Source organism: Xiphias gladius, chromosome 1 (assembly GCF_016859285.1).
Source record: "Xiphias gladius isolate SHS-SW01 ecotype Sanya breed wild chromosome 1, ASM1685928v1, whole genome shotgun sequence".
NCBI classification, from domain to species: domain Eukaryota; kingdom Metazoa; phylum Chordata; class Actinopteri; order Istiophoriformes; family Xiphiidae; genus Xiphias; species Xiphias gladius.
Window position 1 is genome coordinate 31,644,870 of NC_053400.1, and position 18,463 is coordinate 31,663,332.

At 43.4% G+C, this 18,463-nt stretch overlaps 1 protein-coding gene across 2 annotated transcripts in view; it reads right to left on the reverse strand.

Moving 5' to 3' along the window:
• Positions 1–1,602: 1,602 nt before the first annotated feature.
• The window catches only part of LOC120789187 (Golgi apparatus protein 1-like), a 36,488-nt gene continuing 19,627 nt past the window's right edge, over positions 1,603–18,463 (reverse strand). Inside the window, exons 11-27 of one of the 2 annotated variants that reach the window (XM_040125758.1) lie at positions 17,541–17,694; positions 17,331–17,348; positions 14,003–14,140; positions 13,747–13,833; positions 13,340–13,402; positions 11,440–11,553; positions 10,881–10,969; positions 10,574–10,691; positions 8,864–8,956; positions 8,052–8,189; positions 7,377–7,500; positions 7,126–7,268; positions 6,907–7,008; positions 6,416–6,523; positions 5,458–5,578; positions 5,074–5,180; positions 1,603–3,031 (exon numbers count right to left, since the gene is read on the reverse strand). In XM_040125758.1, the coding sequence (XP_039981692.1) occupies positions 2,864–3,031; positions 5,074–5,180; positions 5,458–5,578; positions 6,416–6,523; positions 6,907–7,008; positions 7,126–7,268; positions 7,377–7,500; positions 8,052–8,189; positions 8,864–8,956; positions 10,574–10,691; positions 10,881–10,969; positions 11,440–11,553; positions 13,340–13,402; positions 13,747–13,833; positions 14,003–14,140; positions 17,331–17,348; positions 17,541–17,694 (1,885 nt within the window). In that variant the 3' untranslated portion in view covers positions 1,603–2,863. The remainder of the gene's footprint in view (positions 3,032–5,073; positions 5,181–5,457; positions 5,579–6,415; positions 6,524–6,906; positions 7,009–7,125; positions 7,269–7,376; positions 7,501–8,051; positions 8,190–8,863; positions 8,957–10,573; positions 10,692–10,880; positions 10,970–11,439; positions 11,554–13,339; positions 13,403–13,746; positions 13,834–14,002; positions 14,141–17,330; positions 17,349–17,540; positions 17,695–18,463) is intronic. The other variant, XM_040125766.1, reaches the window with a different exon arrangement.

Here is an 18,463-nt window from a genome sequence, read left to right on the forward strand (position 1 = left end):
ACAGCGATCAAGTTCGTACACGTAGAGACTCGCGTACAAAACTGGTCTTTATTTCCCGTTAAATCGCTCCGATTCAGCGCCTGAATTCGGCAGACACAAACAGAAACGAAGATCTCTTCAGAAAAGCTCGAAGCAGCCAAGCTGTTGCTTTCTCTCTGACAGTTGATCGGCTCGGCCTTCAGGTAGGAAATTTCTTTTTCACAGTCGAAACCCTTGGAGAATGTGTCCTCAGATAATTTGCAGCTTGAGCTTTATTAACTTCTGTAAATGAGCAGGATAAAATTGTGTATAAGCCGCACACTATTCATCTGACTCGCTCGGTTTTTAATCATTCGCACACATTAATGCACACGAAAAAGCTGCAACACATTTGTTAAAAGAAAATTAGTGTTACTGTTTTAGAAATCTTTTTTTTTTACAATTAAAGAATGTGATGAATGAGGCTCATTGTCCAATCAGATGATGTCAGCAAAGAAAGACAAGCTCTTCAACGCACTGCAGAGGTGACTCGCATCAAGTTACAGCGCAAAATAAAATGTTCAAAATGTAAAATGTTGCATCTCTCTAGTTCCAATTTGCCTGTAAAATACAGAGCGAGGGATTTTTTTTAAATCCGGTTTTCAAAACGGAGTCATGGGATTTTGTTGTAATGTCGGCGTGCAGTCCAACGTCCTATGTAACGTTTGTTTTTCTTTAATATTTTTATTTGACGCATTTCTGGAACGGGACTACATCGGTTTTAAGCGAACCAAAGCTCTCGCACTCCCTCATCAGTAGTCGTTCGTGTTGAAAGGTCTAAAACGGCATTTATGGGGACACAGTCTTTTACCTGATTAAGTGACCCAGCTCCGAGTCTTTTGCCAACGTGTCACATATGGTTCGTGGAATTGAAAATGTAAATCTGATATTGGCCAGCTCACGCTTCATGCAATAGTCACACGTGGATAACAACGAGCCGATCCAGGCAGCCGCAGTCGCTTGGAAAGAGGCGGCTTCCTGTTGCCCCGCACGCTCCAGTCTCCATTAAATACCACAAGTAGCATCGGGACCCTCAGTCACATCGTGAACAGCGCTTATTTATGAACTGAAAAGATGCTGGACGATTTCACATCCGACCCCAGACGACATGTTAAGACTCACATTTAAAGCCCTGGTTCTTAAAATAATAAACTGTACATTATTAATAGTTACACTGTTCATTCAGTGTGAATGCCAAATAACTAAACAATTGAAATACTCAAATCATTCAAATGATGTTAATAAATTGTGACATAGGAGTAAGACATCGGACTCAAAGAGTCACAAAAGCATTGGTGCGGTCGCTTTGCCTCTTTCTAGTCATTTAGTGTTGTTTATTGTCTGTTTGTAGCTGTTAAGCGTCTCTTTAAAGTAGTTTAGTGTCTCTTTAAAGTCGTTTAGTGTCTCTTTGTGGTTGTTTTGCACGTCTTTTTAGTCTTGTTTGGCTAAAAAAAACTTACAACTGGGCCCAAGGGCCTGCAGAATAAACGAGGCCTGAGGGAAAGCATTTTGATGGGTTAGCAGCTCAGCGTAGGTTCATGTCATTGATAAATAAATCATCAGAAATTTGTTTTGGGAAAAAAAAACAAAACAAAAACTGTTCATAGCGAACCAGCTGTTTTTACACGAGTCTCCTGTTTAAATGCTATATAGATATTAATCAAGCTCACACAACAAAGAAAACCAAGTCAAATCAAGCCTTTCCATGTTCTGCGACCGGTTTAGCTCATTAAAGGCAAAAAGCGAACGGGGATGGGGACTACACGGGTCACGGTAAAAATATTACAGTCCAAAACTTAAGGTAGGACTACCCTTTTAGCTTCCAGTGCTGTAACCTGAACTTTCGAGCCTCGCGATGTCTGTCTCACTGTGGACTTCACTGAATCACCTCAGCAGGAAAAGCTGACTAGAGAAACGTTCGACCCTGAACAAAACTAATCTGAATCTTATCTGAAATCAGAATCAGTCGTTAATCGACAATAAATACGGCATTAAAAAAAAAAAAAAAGTGCAATGATTTAAAAAGCATTTAAATGAAGTTTAAAAAAAAATGTGCACACAACATTCCTGATAATGGAACCCAGCTTGACCTTCATTTTCAGTCTGGGGGGGGGTTTTCAGTAGTGAGAGAAGTGGGTCTGAACCGGTCCAAATGTAGAGTCGTACCCCGGTGAGTTGGACATGATCCTGTACAGGAGCGAAGAGGACGGGACTTGGTGATTGATGAGAAGATGTTTTTCAATGCAACAGGAACATCTCAGAATTCAACCCCCAAAGTTTGCCACGAGATTTCAAGTTGCTCAGTCTGCGATCCAGGCAGCCGCAGTCACTTAGAAAGAAGCGGTTTCCTGTTGCCCCACTTGCTCCAGTCTCCATTAAATACCACAAAAAGCATCGGGACCTCAGAAGCAGCCCTCCGTCACATCATGAATAGCGCTTATTTATGAACTTAAAAGATGCTGGACGATTTCACATCCGACCCCAGACGACATCCTCGGGAACAGCAGACTTGTTGGGGGGGGGGTCATCAAAGGAAAAAAAAAATCGCTCCAATCAGACCATCAGTGCCCTGTTGTCGTTTGGAAAAGCCCAAATGGAGATTCAAGATTTTTTGTGAGAGTCCGAAAACGTTTTGCGTTTGATCCAAATAGAGCCAGACAGAGTTTTAAACCGAGGAGGAGGTCCAGTTGTGGGCACTGGTATTGGCACTGTGCAGGTTAGCTGATTACACACCGGGCATCTGAGGAGGAGGAAGGAAGGAAGGAAGGAAGGAAGGAAGGAAGGAAGGAAGGTACATGAAGGTGGGTGGAGTCAGTCTTTTCCGAGGCGTCAGAGCACTCGTCCTCTACCGGTCCTTCAGTTCTCTCGTCACTCGCTTGGTGATCCGACCGCAGAGCAGCCCCACCAGGAAGAGGACGCACACGCTCAGTGCGATCATTAACAGGATGTAGTTCTTGGAGGGCGACGTCATCACCTGCACGGCCAGGTCTGAGAAGCCCTCTGCTGGCGCCACCTACAGGCCGGAGGGAAAGGTTAACATCACAGCAGAGTAATACAGTGTTATACAGATGAGGGCTAAACAGAGCACCGTCCTCCACTTCAATAGTCAGTTTCGGCACCGATGGAGCAGAAAACCCGCCCACTAATTCATCTGTTTGTGTTTCTTCACTGGACATCAGCCTGATATCTGCAGACAGCTAGCTAGCGTTCGCTGATGAACCCGGCAGGACCTGGACTCGCAACAGTCTCATAAATTGCAGCACGTCACAGTTTACGAGACAATTCGCACGTCTCATCTATGTTACTTTTTGACTAAAAGTCACCTTCTCGTGCAAATTTATGTCATGCTAAAAAAAAAAAAAAAAAAAGGAATGGAATGAATTCGATTCATCGCCCGGCCTTAGTATCAAGGCTAGAACTGTTTGTAAATTTTAACTATAATTTTGACTTGTGAGTTTCACAGGGCCTCCTTAGATCCTTAGACCTGGTTTAGGCAGATGGTTTCCTGTGGCTCCAGGTCTCGGGTCATTTTATAAACTCTTTCGCTTTCTTGCGGAAAGTTAGACGAAAAAGACTGCTACCCTCTTATGTCCAGCGATTAGCTTAGTTTAGCAAAAAATACTGGAAGTAGTCGTAAACAGCTCGCCTGGCTAAGTCAGAAGTTTTTAAAAAATCCACCAACACTTAAGATCACAAATTAACACACTGTATCTAATTTGTTCTGCGTGTACACAAACAGAAATGTAAAAAACAACAAGTTGTGGTTTTAGGGAAAAATTTGTGCTGCAGCTATTTCTCCTCAGATTGAAAGAAATATTTATCGCAAACGATTCGCAGTGGCATCAAAACTTGTCATTTTTAAAATTCTGTTTGTGTATGGAGTAAACAAATCAGACACAACATGTCAATTTGTGGTTTTAGCTTTAGAGTTGTTGGTAAGCATTGGGTATTTATGAGCTTTGAAGAAAACCAGGTTTCTCCCCGTTTCCAGTACGTAAGCTATGCTAAGCTAATTGCCTTCTAGCTCTAGCTCCTAGAAATAAGTGGTATCGATCTCATCCAACTCTAAGCAAGAAACTGTATATATGCCAAAACATTCCTTTAAGCGTAGGCTAACATACAAATAGAACAGTGACTTATTTTAATATTTTTAATTATCAATCAATGAACAAGGAAAATGTAGATACACATATGTTCATTCATATCTACTTTGGATGAAATTTGAGGAAGATATAATAATAGTAAATAAGTAAGTAAACATAAAATTAAAATTTTCAAGTATTTTTAAACCTGCAATAACTGATTTTTTTTTTTTTTGGCCACTTGGGGGTAGCAGAAACAAGTTGTAAACACAACACACTTTTCAGTTGATATTTTGAAATTGTCAGCAAACACTTGCATATTTACACATCCAGTAGTTGTAGAGCAACATTATTATTCATGAAGTTGTGTTTCTGTCCAGCTGGCAAATCTAAGCCCGCTATTCCCCTCTCTTTTTAGCTCTGTTTTTGGTCTCCACCAGCTCCTAAGGGAAATATCTGGCTCTTTAGCTGCTACATGCTCCAGTTTTCCGATTCATGTGATAATTCTCTATAGGTTCATCACTACCAGAGACTCCTTTACCATTGTAATTTTGGCATTTCATACACTGTTGGTGTAAAATAACAGTTATAAGGTGGGTTTCCATCCAAATGCGATGCAAATTTCTGTACATTTTTGCAAAAAAATGTAGAAACCATAATGGAAATTTGGCATTTGTGTTTCTTTCATGTATTAATTTGACGAACATTAATTTCTCCCCATCCCTCCAAACAGATCTGTTTTCATCTGCGACTATTTTTCGTCTCTACGGTTTGAGTCCCATGATTCATATACATCATGATTATTGATAAATCAGCCAAGCTTAAAAACTTTTTTGCAGTTTTTCTGTTTTCTTTTTTTTAAATTTCTGGTTGTTCAACACCAATTTGTTTTTTAATGCCTTTGAATAGAAAAAGCGGATGGAAACCCATCTATAGCCGCGACAAGGTGAAAATGCCTCCTCCTGATGTTTACCTTTGCAGCGTAGCTCCACATGTCGATGCGGTCTTGAAGTCTTTTCTTACACTCAGGCTGCAGACGAACTCTCTTGTCCTGTAACGCCTCCATCAGACACGACATTTCTGCATGATGAGAAGGAGTTAGGACATTCAAACGCACCTTGGAAAATCTCACTGGAAGGCATTTAAAACCCCCAGACCAACAAAAAAGAAGACAAAGACTCTAAACTCGATTGGCTGATAGTCACAGGTTTGTGAGTTGTCTCTCATTTTAATACGTGTTAATATTTGGCATGTACTTTTGTCTGAGTCCTAAAACTGATGCATATTTATGAGCCTGGAAAAGTTCTGCACAAACTCAGCAAACAAAAATGTGCAACAAAAATGTGAAAGCACCCACGTCGTCCTCTGCCGGGCGTGATGGCAGCACAGTGGTGTTTGAGGTCCAGAGCGCAGGCCGTGTGAAGGACCGGGTCCACAAAGATGTCCGCCTTACTCTCCTTCAGCATGTTCAGGACTTCCTGCTCAGAAGAAGAACAGACACGGGAGGAAGAAAGAGCAAGCAAAGCTGAGTGTCCTCACGAACACTGAATCTATTTAGCCCACAAACACCTAACATTTATAGCCACTGTCAATGGTTTCGGTCCAAGTTATTTTTGTCTAGGGAAAATTCGGAGAATATTTATTGGTGGTGAAACCCTCTTAATTTTATTTACTTTTCAACTTGACCTTTATTTAACCAGAATGTTCCCTTGAGTCTTTTTTTTTTTTTTTTTTTGGAGGGAGTCTTGGCCAAAAGCCTCAGCGCCACAACACTGTTAGAGACCGACATCAGCTAAAGGAATGAAATGAGGGAAAAAGAGCAAAGGGCTAAAACCTAAAAGGCATTAAATCCCGTATCAAGCACAAAGGGAGGGTTTCTGTACAGTCTTTGACCTCACAGCACACTCAACTGCAACGTTGCACGTGTGCTTTGGTTTGCCAAAAGGGAAAATAAAGTTGACGCAACAGTAACTAGGACTGTGGCATAGTGATTTGGACTGTTTCACCTTTGAGTCAAGAAGTTTAAACAGGTCAGGCCGTCACAGAGAGAGAATAAATTTAACCTCTTCCAACAAAAGTCTTATCCATCTTTACAAACTTTACATTGATGTTTTCCAGAGCAAATTATACCCTCGTTGATCGTTTCATTCATTTTTCCTACAGTCCAGAAACACCTGAACACACCAGCGAGGGGGGGAGTTTTAGTCCCTGTCTGTGCAGTGACTGCATCGCCACATTAATACAAAGCAGATTTAATAAAATCACAAGGTTTCATGTCGCTAACTATGTCAAGTAGTAGTATATAAGATATTTACCTTTTTACAGGCCTCCTGTTTGATTTTCAGCAGGTTGACTTTCAGACACTCTTCCACCTGACCGGTCTGCTCCTGAGCTGCTGCCTCCTCCACACACAACCTGGAGATCTGCAAGAGGAGGAGGAGGATGTGAAAAAGAGAGAAAAAACAGAAAAAACGTTTTTTGTGACTAATTTTCTCATTAGTTTTGACATATCACATGACAGCGTACAAAACGAGGCGTTTGGATACACAAGCCGTCTGGGTTGAGAAAAAGAAGAATAGCGACTTATGAGTTCCCAGGGGCATACAATAAAGGAATAGGCCCTAGAGACAGGAATATAAACATGCAAAAAAAAAATAATAATAATGACCAAGACTCCAACACAACCAAAGGAGTGAGACAGACAGAAGGAGGACTCGGGTCTGGGGAAAACAAAAGAGCTGGTTTGATGTGGAAACTGCCAGGGAGCCAAAATAAACATAAATGGGAAACGAGTTCGTGCGAGCACCTCATCTGAGCAGTGCATCTGCAGCTGTGGGTCCAGTCTGTAGTCCAGCGCCGACTCCTGGAGAATCACTCTGATCTGGTCTTCACAGTCTGGAGACAACCTCTGAACCAAACCCCGGCCAGGAAACACACAGTTTAACACAACAATAACAACAACAACCAGGACGTTTCAAATCCTTCACGGTTCCTGAGGCTGGCTGCCATGTAGTTGCGGTCTAACCTGGTCCGCGTATTTGAGTTTGAGGCAGGCGATGACCTGGCCCTCCAGCTCGCTGTCCTCGCTCGCCTTGTTCAGGATGGACTGGCAGAACTTTGGGATGTCGGCTCGACAAGCTTTCCTCAGCACCGGGTTCAACCTGTAGTCTGGAGGAAGGAGGGGGAGGATGCAGGTGTGCCGGTGAGGTGGATGTGGATTCTGGTTTCGGTTGAGTCGCATTCAGACTCGTTAAGCTGTTGCTTCTGTGTGTGTACCTGTGTTCTGTGTGATCTGTCTCTTGGTGATCATCTGTTTACACTTGGGATCCATCAGCTCGCTGTTTTTGTTCTGTTTCAGACACTGCAGGACTTTTCTGGCGTCGGCCTCGGTACAGAACCGCTGCAGACAGAGCGTTTGTAATTCAGTCAGAACCCAAAACCGTTTAGAGGATCGAGAGGCACTTTATCTGGGGGTAAAACTGAAAATGAGTGCATCCAAAAAACGTAGCTAATAACCTCCCTGCAAAGGAAAATGATGAGTGCACAGTCACGGTAGGTACAATGGTTGAAAGCGAGAGGCGGAGAGTAATCAAGGGAATTTTCTCGAGTACTTTCCTCGAGCGCTTCTATTGTCTAATACTTTACAGTTCTACTCCACTACTTTTCACTGTGACGTATTTAACTTCCTACTCCGCCACATTTGTTTGACAGCTACAGTTTATTTTCATTTTTATATTCTACATAAAAGACGGGATAAGTTTATAAAATACAACACGTTTTTAGAGAGGAAACCAGTGTCTCGTAGTTTAGAGTATATATTTTATTTCATGATAAACTTACTATGTTGCCAAACGTATCAATTATTGGGAATTCAGATTTAAAATAAGTGGTATTGATATCAGAAGTAAAAATCACAGTACCCCCCCCCTTCCTCCTCCTCCTCCTCCTCACCTTGATCATCTGCTTGCAGACTCGCATCAACTGGTAGTCGAGCTCGGGGTCGGTCATCTCCACCTCCTGCAGCCTGAAGATCCGCTGGTGGCAGCGCTGACTGAGCTGCTTCTTCTGCTCCTTCAGACACTCGATCATCTGAGGAGGTGCACGGGGGGAAGGGGAGGGAGAGAAAGGGAGGAGAAGAGGGAGACGGAGCCAAGGAGAGCAGAGAGAGAAAAAGATAAGAGGAAAAAGAAAAAAAAAAAAAAATGGGAAGAGAAGACCGAGGAGCAAAGAAGAGAGGAGAGGGTGAAGGAAGAGAGGAGAAGAAGAGGAGGAGGAGGAGGAGGAGGAGAGATTAGAGGGTGAAGGAGGGAAGGAGAGAAGGTGATTGAACGGAAAAGGGGGGGTGAGGGAATAAAGGAATAGAAAGAAGAGGAGGAGAGAAAAGAAATGGGGAAGGAGGAGGAGATAGTGAGAGGAGAAGAGAGGATAGGGAGGGGGCGATGGGGGAGAAAGAGCGCATGGAAGAAGATCAGGAGGAGGGAGAGGGAGGAGAAGCGAGGGAGGAAAAGAGGAGTAATGAGGAAGAAAGGGGGAGAGGAAAGGAATACGGTAGGAGGAGGGAGGAGTAGAGAGAGACAAAAGGAAGATTTTGATGAGAGAAGTGGAGGAGAAGAGAAGAAGACGCGGAGGTGGAGGACGTGGGAGATCAGGGGGGGAGAAAAGGGATGGGGAAGGAGCAGGAGGAGAAGAAGAAAAATGAGGAGAGAGATTTTGATTTTGGCTCTGATGTTCGTAACGTTTCTACTGTGTCTGATGCTTCATACCTGAGCGTTGCCAAAGTTCACGTTGGGACAAAGCCGGCTGATGTCAGATTTACAGGGATCGTACAACTCTGGTTCCAAGCGAATATCCTCGGACTGCGAGCAGAAAACAGGACACGGCTTTTATCTCGCTGCATCTGCAACGTTTCCTGGTGTGTCATCGCCTGGCACGTTCACCGAATTACAGGTACGACTGTTTAATACCACATAGAATGAAACTCATCCCCTTTTTCCCAGTCATACTGGACACGGAGAGACAGGAGATAAACAGTAAGACCTAAAATCATGTACGTTGTACATGGATTTATATCCCATTTTTTTCAGTATTTCCCAGCTGTATATAACTATAATTCCTTGTAGGGCTGGATAAAAACAAATTGATTTTCCGATTTGTTTTTCCCGATAATCGCATTTTAAAAATTTGAACGATCCAACATCGATTCTTAAAATCCCAAGATCGATCTTTGCATTTGCGCCTTCTCTCAGTAAACCTGTGCGTCTGTGCTAAATGTTGTGTGTGCGCAGTGGTTGGTAGTTGTAAGTGGTTCAGTCTGGGCTGCGTGATGTGTAAAATGTTGTGGTTTAAATTTGCTCTGTGGAAATCGAGTTATTACAAACGCGCACAAAAAGGTTATTTTAAGTCAGAAATTAAACGCGGGTGACGGTTGGCTCTGTTAGCCGCCTCGAGCCGTGACAGTGTCGTAAACCGTGGCGAGAGCAACAACAGTGGACGTGGAGCCGCCGCAGGTTACAGGACCGTCATGACTCAGGGAGCCGAGCTAACCCTGGCTGACCTCCCGGTGAATCGAGAGATTCGCTTCTACGAGAGCGACCGCCTGAAAGGAGACTCTGAGCGCACTGGTCTGAGCTCTGCTTGTGTGTGTCGGAGAGATATCATCCAGTCCGTCCCCTGCCGGGGAGCCAACGCCGGCTAACGGCCATCTGCAGATGTCAGGCCGACGTCCTGTCGACACAAACAGTGCAGATGAATCAGTGAGCAGACTCTCACTTCCTGTCCTGTCTGTGCTCAAGGTGAGCGATGGTTCAAGTGTCTGTACTCTCCGCGCCACTGACAGTCCATGTGCAGCTGTATGGGACGGCATTTATTTCTTAAAATATGGATAATGATGACGACCCTGTAAGTTCTCGGGTTTCTGTTTTTTGGTTTTTTTTTATTCTTGCTCAAATGTTTTGCACGTGTAGACCTAAAAAACATAGATGTGTCGTGTTTTACATTTGCCGAGGAAAATAAATCCCTTAAAATAATTCCACAGTTTAGCCTATAACGTGCACTTCACGCAATTTGATATTGAACGATGTGGAAGAAATTTCAGTTCACAGGATAAATTCCAACGAGCGACTTTATGCAACTTTGGTTTATCTGATGGAGCTGTAATCGAATCGGGAGATCAGTGGGGACATCCAGTCCTAATTCCCTAGAAAGATAATAATATATGTACACAGTATACATACATAATTAGTGTGACCTAGACCCATGTATGAATTACTGAACAGGGCCCCTGAGCAAGAGCCTCTGTATGAAGTGACGTTGATGTTCCTTGTTTGAAAGTCACTGCGCTCAGTTAAAAGCCCACAAAGACTGACGGGCCTATCCCAAAAAACGCCCGTGTGAAAATGCCCCTAGTGTGAGTGACAATAAGTCAGGGAGGGGGTAGGCTGTGTGTGTGTGTGTGTGTGTGTGTGCACGCGCACCATTTCCAGCTCCTCCACTCGCAGCTGTTTACGACATTTCAGAGAAACCCGCTGCTCCCTCGCGTCCTGCAGCGTGTCGTTCCTCACCGTGGTGCTCAGACAGATGACGACATCCACCCTGCAGGGGAAAGCGTGAGTTATGTCCATTATGTCCAAATCCGATCCGCTGGACGCACGAAACGTTGGGACTCGCTGCTGACCGGGTGTTTTACACAGGTAAAAAAACGAAAGGGAGGAGGGGGAAAAGCTCAAATGCTAATTTCTGTTGTCCAGTTTTCAGGATGGTTTTCGTGGAAACTGAACTCACTTTTTCTTGATGTTTGGACACAAGCGCAGAACGTCCTCCTTGCAGGACATCTTGAATTTATAGGAGAACCGGAAATCCTTCATTTGAATCTGAAAGTCGAGCACAAGGAGGGAGAGAGACGTGTCATCATTAAACGGCAACAACCACAGCAAAACAGTGACCTCCGTCTCCTCTATTTTCCATTTCGCTCTCTTTTGTCCATTACAGTTTCACGCTCTTATAGATGCGAGGCGAGCAGGTCGGTGTTTATGTGAGAGACCGGCTGTCAGTCCAGAGGAGGTTAGAACGACCGCAAGATACAGTCACAGCTGTTTCAGACGGCACTCTCCCAGAAAGAGAACAAAAAACACTCATGTTAGCGAACTCGTTGTGGAAGAGGGATTCAAATTTCTGTTATTTTAACATAAAAAAAACTTAACTGAAACAAATTCTAACTTAAATCTAATGTGAAACACTTAAAGGACAGGTTCACGGTTTTTTTAAGTACCTACAGTCAAACTAGAGACTGTGTGTAACGTGAGAGACAGAGAAACACGTGTATGTTTTCAAGAGAACTGACCAGCTGGAAGTGTGTAACGCCGACCGAACACTTGTCGTTCATCTCCTTCTGGTGTTTATTCTGCACCAGACACTCCATCAGATCTCCTGTATCGATCTGGTTATCAGCCACGTCCTACGACACACACACACACACACACACACACACACACACACACACGATCCAAAACATTGGGGTTTTTTTTTACAGAGGATTGAAGGAAATAAAACATAAAACGCAGCTGAACTCTAAAGCCCTACTTTATTACGCTCCCACCATCTGAATGTTTTGGAAAAGCTTTGGGTGACACAGGAAGAAAGATCAGAAAGATTTGTCCCGATTTTGGCGCCGAAAACATCAGAAATCGTTGCTTTGGGACCGTAAATATACACTGGATTTAGCATTTTATCCAGGAACACAAAATGTGTTAAAATGACCTTAGAGTCAAAATCTCTCTGACACCAGGTCAACCTGAACATGGAGACCGTCACAATATAGGATTTACTGCAGGGCTCCTAGATTTCTTTGCCGTAGATTGTGGACTGTTATTTTGTCCACCTCCTGTTTATCTGTGTAAACGGTTTCATGCAAAATCTTGGTCAAATGACGGGTTTTGTTTATTTTTGAAGCGAAAAGAAGTAAATCCAACCCCAGCAGCAAACAGACGTTAATATGAGCCTTTGTTAATATGTTAATGTTACTTTTTATATCAAAACTGAAAAATTAAACAGGGATTGTGGCCTGAGCAAAAGTTTGGACACCCTACTAAGTTAGTACTTAGTAACCCCCCATGGTGGACTTTGAGGCCCGCTTTGGATCATGGTCCTGTTGTAGAAGCCAGCCTCTTTTCAGTTTTTACTTTCTTGACTCCGGAATCTGCTGATATTTGGTGGAATCCAGTCTTTTCTCCACCAGCACAGTGTTTCCTGTGACACTGGCTGCCACACGACCCAAAAAAAATAATATTTCCACCTTCATGTTTAACAGCTGCCAAAGTGTCATGTTTCATCAAATGCTGCCCCCCCCCCCCCCAAACACACTGTCGGTGACTGTGGCCAGAGAGCTCAGTTATAACGCCATCTGTCCACAGCACTCGTTTCCAAATGGACTCTGGCTTATCCAGATGTTGCTCTGCGGACTTCGGATGTTGACTTTTGTGATGAGGTCACAGGTGAGGTTTTCCTCCTGATGACTCTTCCATGCAGACCCTGTTTTTTCTGCATCGACGCTGCACAGTGAACCAGTGAACGGGGCACCACCACTCCCGCGTCAGCGGAACCTTCCCGCAGCTCCTCTGCAGTCACGTGGGGGTTTTGCTTTCTGCCCGGCAGACCTGCAGTTTTATCTGGAGGTCCAGATTTTGTCCTGACTGCCACAGTTTCCCTTGACTGCCATTTCTTAACGACGTCTCAGCCTGTGGACACTTCGAGCTGGAAGCTCTCTGATATCTTTTTATAGCCTCCCCTGCTCTGTAACGTCAGTCGGCTTCATCCTCAGATCCACAGTCAGCTGCTTCGAGCAGCCCGTGGTTGTTGAGTGTTAGCGCAAGGTTTGGAGAGGCAGAGACTTTACCGTCTGCTGAATATTCCTAATGACGGTTCCTGACCTGCCTTACAAGACCCAACGAGTTCATTAAGGCTTTTGTGTTTTACAAGTAGAACAGCAGCCAAACTTTTAGACGTGCCACAATTACTATTTTTATTTTTTTTTTAAGTTCACGAAATAAAAAGTAACAGAACATTAACATTTGAAGAAAGGCTCATATTAATGTCTGTTTGCTGCAGGGGTTTGATTTACTTCTTTTCGCTTAACCGACAAAAAACATGTAATTTGCCCGGGGAGCCCAAACTTTTGCATACAGCTGGATACGTGTAGTAAAGTGTGTGTGTGTGTGTGTGTGTGTGTGTGTGTGTGCGCTCACGTGGCAGTGGGCCTGGATGACGGGCTCACAGGCTCTGATGAGCAGAGCGTCAATCTGGATGTCCTGCAGCCAACGGAGGGAAAGAAACGGAGACAGGAAGTTGAGACAAAAACACTCATTTCATCACCTCACCCACATCAGAGGAAAAACTGGGAAAACAGAAAAACCTTGACATGCGGCACAAAAACTGCAAAATGCACAATTAGGTTCACGGTGTAGGAATAATTCCGTTTTAAACCACGGTCGCAGGTCCCGGTGATCCGCATACTGAAATGAATTTACATCAGCCCCGGAGAACATCAACTCCTGAGAGCCGAGCTCGTGCCGTTTATTCTGGCTGCCGGCTAAAGTTAATGTGACGACCAGTGTCTCCTGGTTGCTGCTGGCTAATGTTGGTGAGCTCTGACCTCTGACTCCAGCTCTGTCAGGTTGCCCACCACGTCCCTGCAGGCGGAAACCAGGTCCTCCAAGTGATCCTGCAGACACTCCAGCTCCTGGAGACGGACACACACACACACAGATGTGGGAAATGCTCAGCAGTAAAGTTTACAGTAAACAGACACGACATGTCTATGTCTATGAATGTTCTGCTCTGATCGATGACACCGACAGAAAACTGTGACGGCCGATATCAGCGGGGGTGACAGTACCGGCGCGTCTCACCTGTCCAGTGTCGGTCTTCTCGCTGCACCACTTGCCGAGGTCGGTCATGCAGCGTTTCTGGAGCTCGGGGTCCAACTTCACATCCAGCGCCCTCTGGTGGAGAATCCTCTGAACCTCCACCTTACAGTCCCGAGATAACTGCACCCCGCGCGCGCACACACACACACACACACACACACACACACACATAAGCAGTGGTGGAGGAAGTATTCACATCCGCACTGTATAAATACTCCATTTACAGTTAAAAGTCCTGAATTGAAAAATGTCACTGCAGTAACAATAATCAGGGAAATGTACTGAAAGTATCAAAAGTAAAAGTTCTAAAAGTAGAAAAACATGCCCTGAAAGTGTGTTATATAATTTTATAACATTATATATTATATCATAAGATGGTTACTTCTCATTCATTAATGTTTAAGTAGCATTTTATTCTTGTAGTTGGTTGAGGTAGAGCTAGTTTTTTACTTTTTGATATCAGGTTGCAGCTGATGATATATTGTTTTTTTTTCCTCATATGGATCAATCTTCTGACTCTGATTTTTTTGATTAATCAATTGATTGTTTGGCTTGTGAAAAAATTAAGAAAATAGTGAGAATCACAGTCACCCAGAGCCTGAAGTGACACTGTTTCACACTGTTTGTTTTTGTGACAACCAACAGTTGAAACCTCAAAATCGTAAAATAATAAATAAAATTTAATGATTAAAATAATTCAAAGAAAAGGAAGCAAATCCAGACACTGAAGAACCTGGAAACATGAAATATTTGGAATTTTCGAAAGTAGTTGCAAATTAATATTCTGTCAATACACCAATAAATGAATCGATCAGTGTAACTGGCTCGGCTTGTATATCATGATGCGTAGTTTAATCTACGATAAACCGTTTTATAAAAAGTTGTTTGAAATGTTTATGTAAAGACTTAATTTGTAAAAGTACATAGTAACTGCAGCAGTTGAATTAAGCTCATGCAGTAAAAGGTAAAAGCAAAAAACATTAATACCTTAATACCTTAAGTACAGTACTTGAGTAAATGTACTTAGTTACATTCCAACCCTGTACATGAGTTCTTACTAAAGCCTGATGAAACTAAATTATTGAGGCCGATCCCAGTACTGACGCCGTAGATTTAATATCAGGGTTTTTTCTTAAAAACACTGTGACCAGGGTTTGTACTGAGCGGGACATTTTATAGTCAAAATAAATCTGTCGGTGCTCCCTGATGGACAAAGGGTCTCCTCAAACAAATCTACGGCAGTTCCATTTTCTTGTTATTTAACTGCACATGTACTGTACTGACATATACTTATACAGTTAGGTACATAAGTATTTGGACAGTGACATAGTTTTTCGTAATTTTGCCTCTGTACACGATGGATCTGAAACAAAGCCGTTAAGATCTGATTGAAGTGGAGACTGTCAGCTTTAATTCAAGTGGGGTTTCCTGACTTCAGGCAGTCACTGACTGCAAAGCAAAGGATTTTCATCCAAGCACCGAATATATATACTGACAAGCGCTGACTGTGTATAAAAATGGCTGTAACTCCTCAACGGTTCATGTGTAATTTTGTTAAACCCCTTGAATCAAAGCTGAAAGTCGACACTTCAGTCACATCTCGACGGCTTCCTTTCAAATCCATTGTGAGCTAAATTTCAACCGTCGTAGTAAAGGGTCTGAATGCTTATGTCAATCTGACATTTCGGTTTTTCTGTTTTAGTTTTTTAAATGTCTAAAATTCTGTTTTCACTTTGTCATTATCGGGTATTGAGTGTAGGCTGACGAGGGAAGAAATTAATTTAAACTTTCTAAGCACAAGGCTGCTACATAACAAAATGTCTGTGCCCAGAGGCCCCTTGTCTCATGATCCGTCCATGCCTGGACACAGATAAAGCAGCCGAACATTGAAGGACAGATCAACCAAAGGTTCAAAAAGTAAATAATTCATTCCTTAATTGAAGTTTTTTCTAAAATCGACAGGAAAGAAAAACTATTCAAGACCTTTATAAATGGAATTTTAGGCTCTTTTGTGGGAACTGTGTTCAAGGCTTTGCGTGACGTGTCCTGCAGAAACCCTGTTTAAAGTTCTTGTTCTTGTCTGTGAATGTGTTTGTGGACTGGCCCCTGATTACTTGATTAGTTGATGTGACAGTATGTCCCCGGTAGAGCCCTCAGATCCACAGACAAAAAACTCAGTCAAAGACGTACGGTGCGGCCGCTTCCTGCGGGTCTGGATCCAAACTGCCTCTGAATCTGAGGACGGCAACCAGGTTTTTACTACCACTGCATTTCTTTATGACCTACACTACTGGTCAACCATAGAGGATCACAATGATCAAAACGATGCTGATGGAATAGTTCCGGTACTGATGATTGCCCTTGTTGCTGTTAAATAATATTTTTATTAGGTTGCGCTTTATGTAACGGGTCTGTAAAAACAAATTCACTTCCGAATAACCCTCCTGAGAAGTCTCCTGGAAAGAACCAGACACTCTGGTAGTGATCACAGGTAAAACAGAGCGCGATCCGTTGGTCCACTTCCGGCTATTTCTGCATGCTAAACGGGCACAACCTAGACACTGTCATTCAGAGGACAGCGGGTGAGCTGCACATGCAAAATGTGAAACGTGTCTCCAAAAAAAACAAACAAAAACACACAATAATGAAGGAATGAGTGATACAGTTTCACTGGGAAGCAATTTCCTTCATGGAAATTCATCTGGAAGTCAATAATAAACTCAGCACAACTAACTGAACTAATTAAAATAACACTCTCAGACCTTTGTCTCCGCTTTTCCTGTAATTAGCATTTAACTACATGGTTCTTTCAAGGAAGCTCTCGAGAAATTATTGGGAAATAAACCTTTTGTTATTATCAATTACATTGAGATTTTTATTGTGTATTTTTCAAATGTTTACCGCTGCCTCTTGTACCCACCAGCCCATTAATAGGATAAATAACAAGTTAGGCCTGTTTCTAGTCTCAGAACTAATTTGTTTCACTATTCATTTGTCACTGCATGAAATAAAAAATCTATTTGTTTAGAATAATTACACACGGACGCACAAAACAATATGAGCCATGATAAATAGAAACGGCAGTGTCTCTTTTGGGGGAGCTAACCCCCCCCCCCCGGCTCCCCTCTGATTTTAAGACTGATTTCCATTTTGATTTCAGTGGTTGGATTTTTAAAACAGACACTTACAAACTGGCATCAAATCGCTCCAGCCTGTCAGTGTCTGCCAGGCACGGATCAAATCCCTGCCGTCATCATAATCAATTGAACCCTTCACCGCTATCAGTGCTGATGGATTTACGTCCACCTACCTGCTCGGCTGGGTTTACCTGTTGAATTTTAAAAAAACCAACATCAGAGCTATACCTGCTGACCGTGCTGCCAGAGAGAGAGAGAGGGAGAGGAAGCATCCTCTATACACCAAATACAACCAGAGACCAAAAGAAAAGAAAGGAAGACACATCCAAGCCAGAGTGGTCCAGCATCAGGACTCAGAGTGTGTGTTCCCGGCGTCACCGTACCCGGCGTCCCTGCTCCTCGGTGCGGTAGGCGTGGCGGTAGAGGCAGGAGAAGACGGCGCCCGGCGGCATCAGCTCACTGGTCTCGTTCCAGCCGTGGGTGTGGCAGAGCCGGGCGGCGTCACCCTGACACTTCTTATACAGGATGGGGTCCAGTCTGGGAGACAGGGGAAGGAAATTACACTGCTTTCTTCAAATTTAGATTTCTGGGACCGAGGTCTGAGGAGCGATACTAGAAGGTGAATTCTTACTTTTTTTTCTTCGCATCATCTGGAGATTATTCTCATGACTAACTATTTTCACATGGTCCTAGGACTGTATCGGCCTGTGGGACCCAAGGCTTCCCCCCTTCTTATTGCCAGTTCATTATCCTAAAGGCAGGGCAGCTTTATTTATATACCGCGTCTCAAGCACAGAGGCCAAGAGAAGCATTAGGACGACATTCAAAAACAATTAGCGAGAAAAAAAAAAAAATTTATGGCGCTGGTTTGGTCGTTGCCTTGAACTTTGATTTTCGTCTTTATGGCTCTGGAATGAAGCTGAGCAGTAGCTTTCATTCCTTCCTTCCTGTTGCCAAACACAGAGATTTCCATCTGGTCTTTGAAATGCAATTGCGCCCAGCGTTTTACCTGCTCTGAGCCCCGACAGAGTGGGTCTAAGGGACCGCAGACACCCTGCAGCTCTTTCACCAGCTAAGTAAACCCGAGTGTCATCTGCGCGGCTGTGATGAGCAACGTTATCACCAGGTATGACCTGATCTAGACGGAGCTTGTACAACTGCTTTGGCTCCATCTTCACAACACGGTTTCAGAGACTACAACCTGTGATGCAGGAGCCACATAGACTTGATGAAAACTCAGGAATCAGCAAGTAAGTGAACCTTGAGCTGAGAGTCTTTCGTTAAACTACTATTTCCGAGGTCAAGA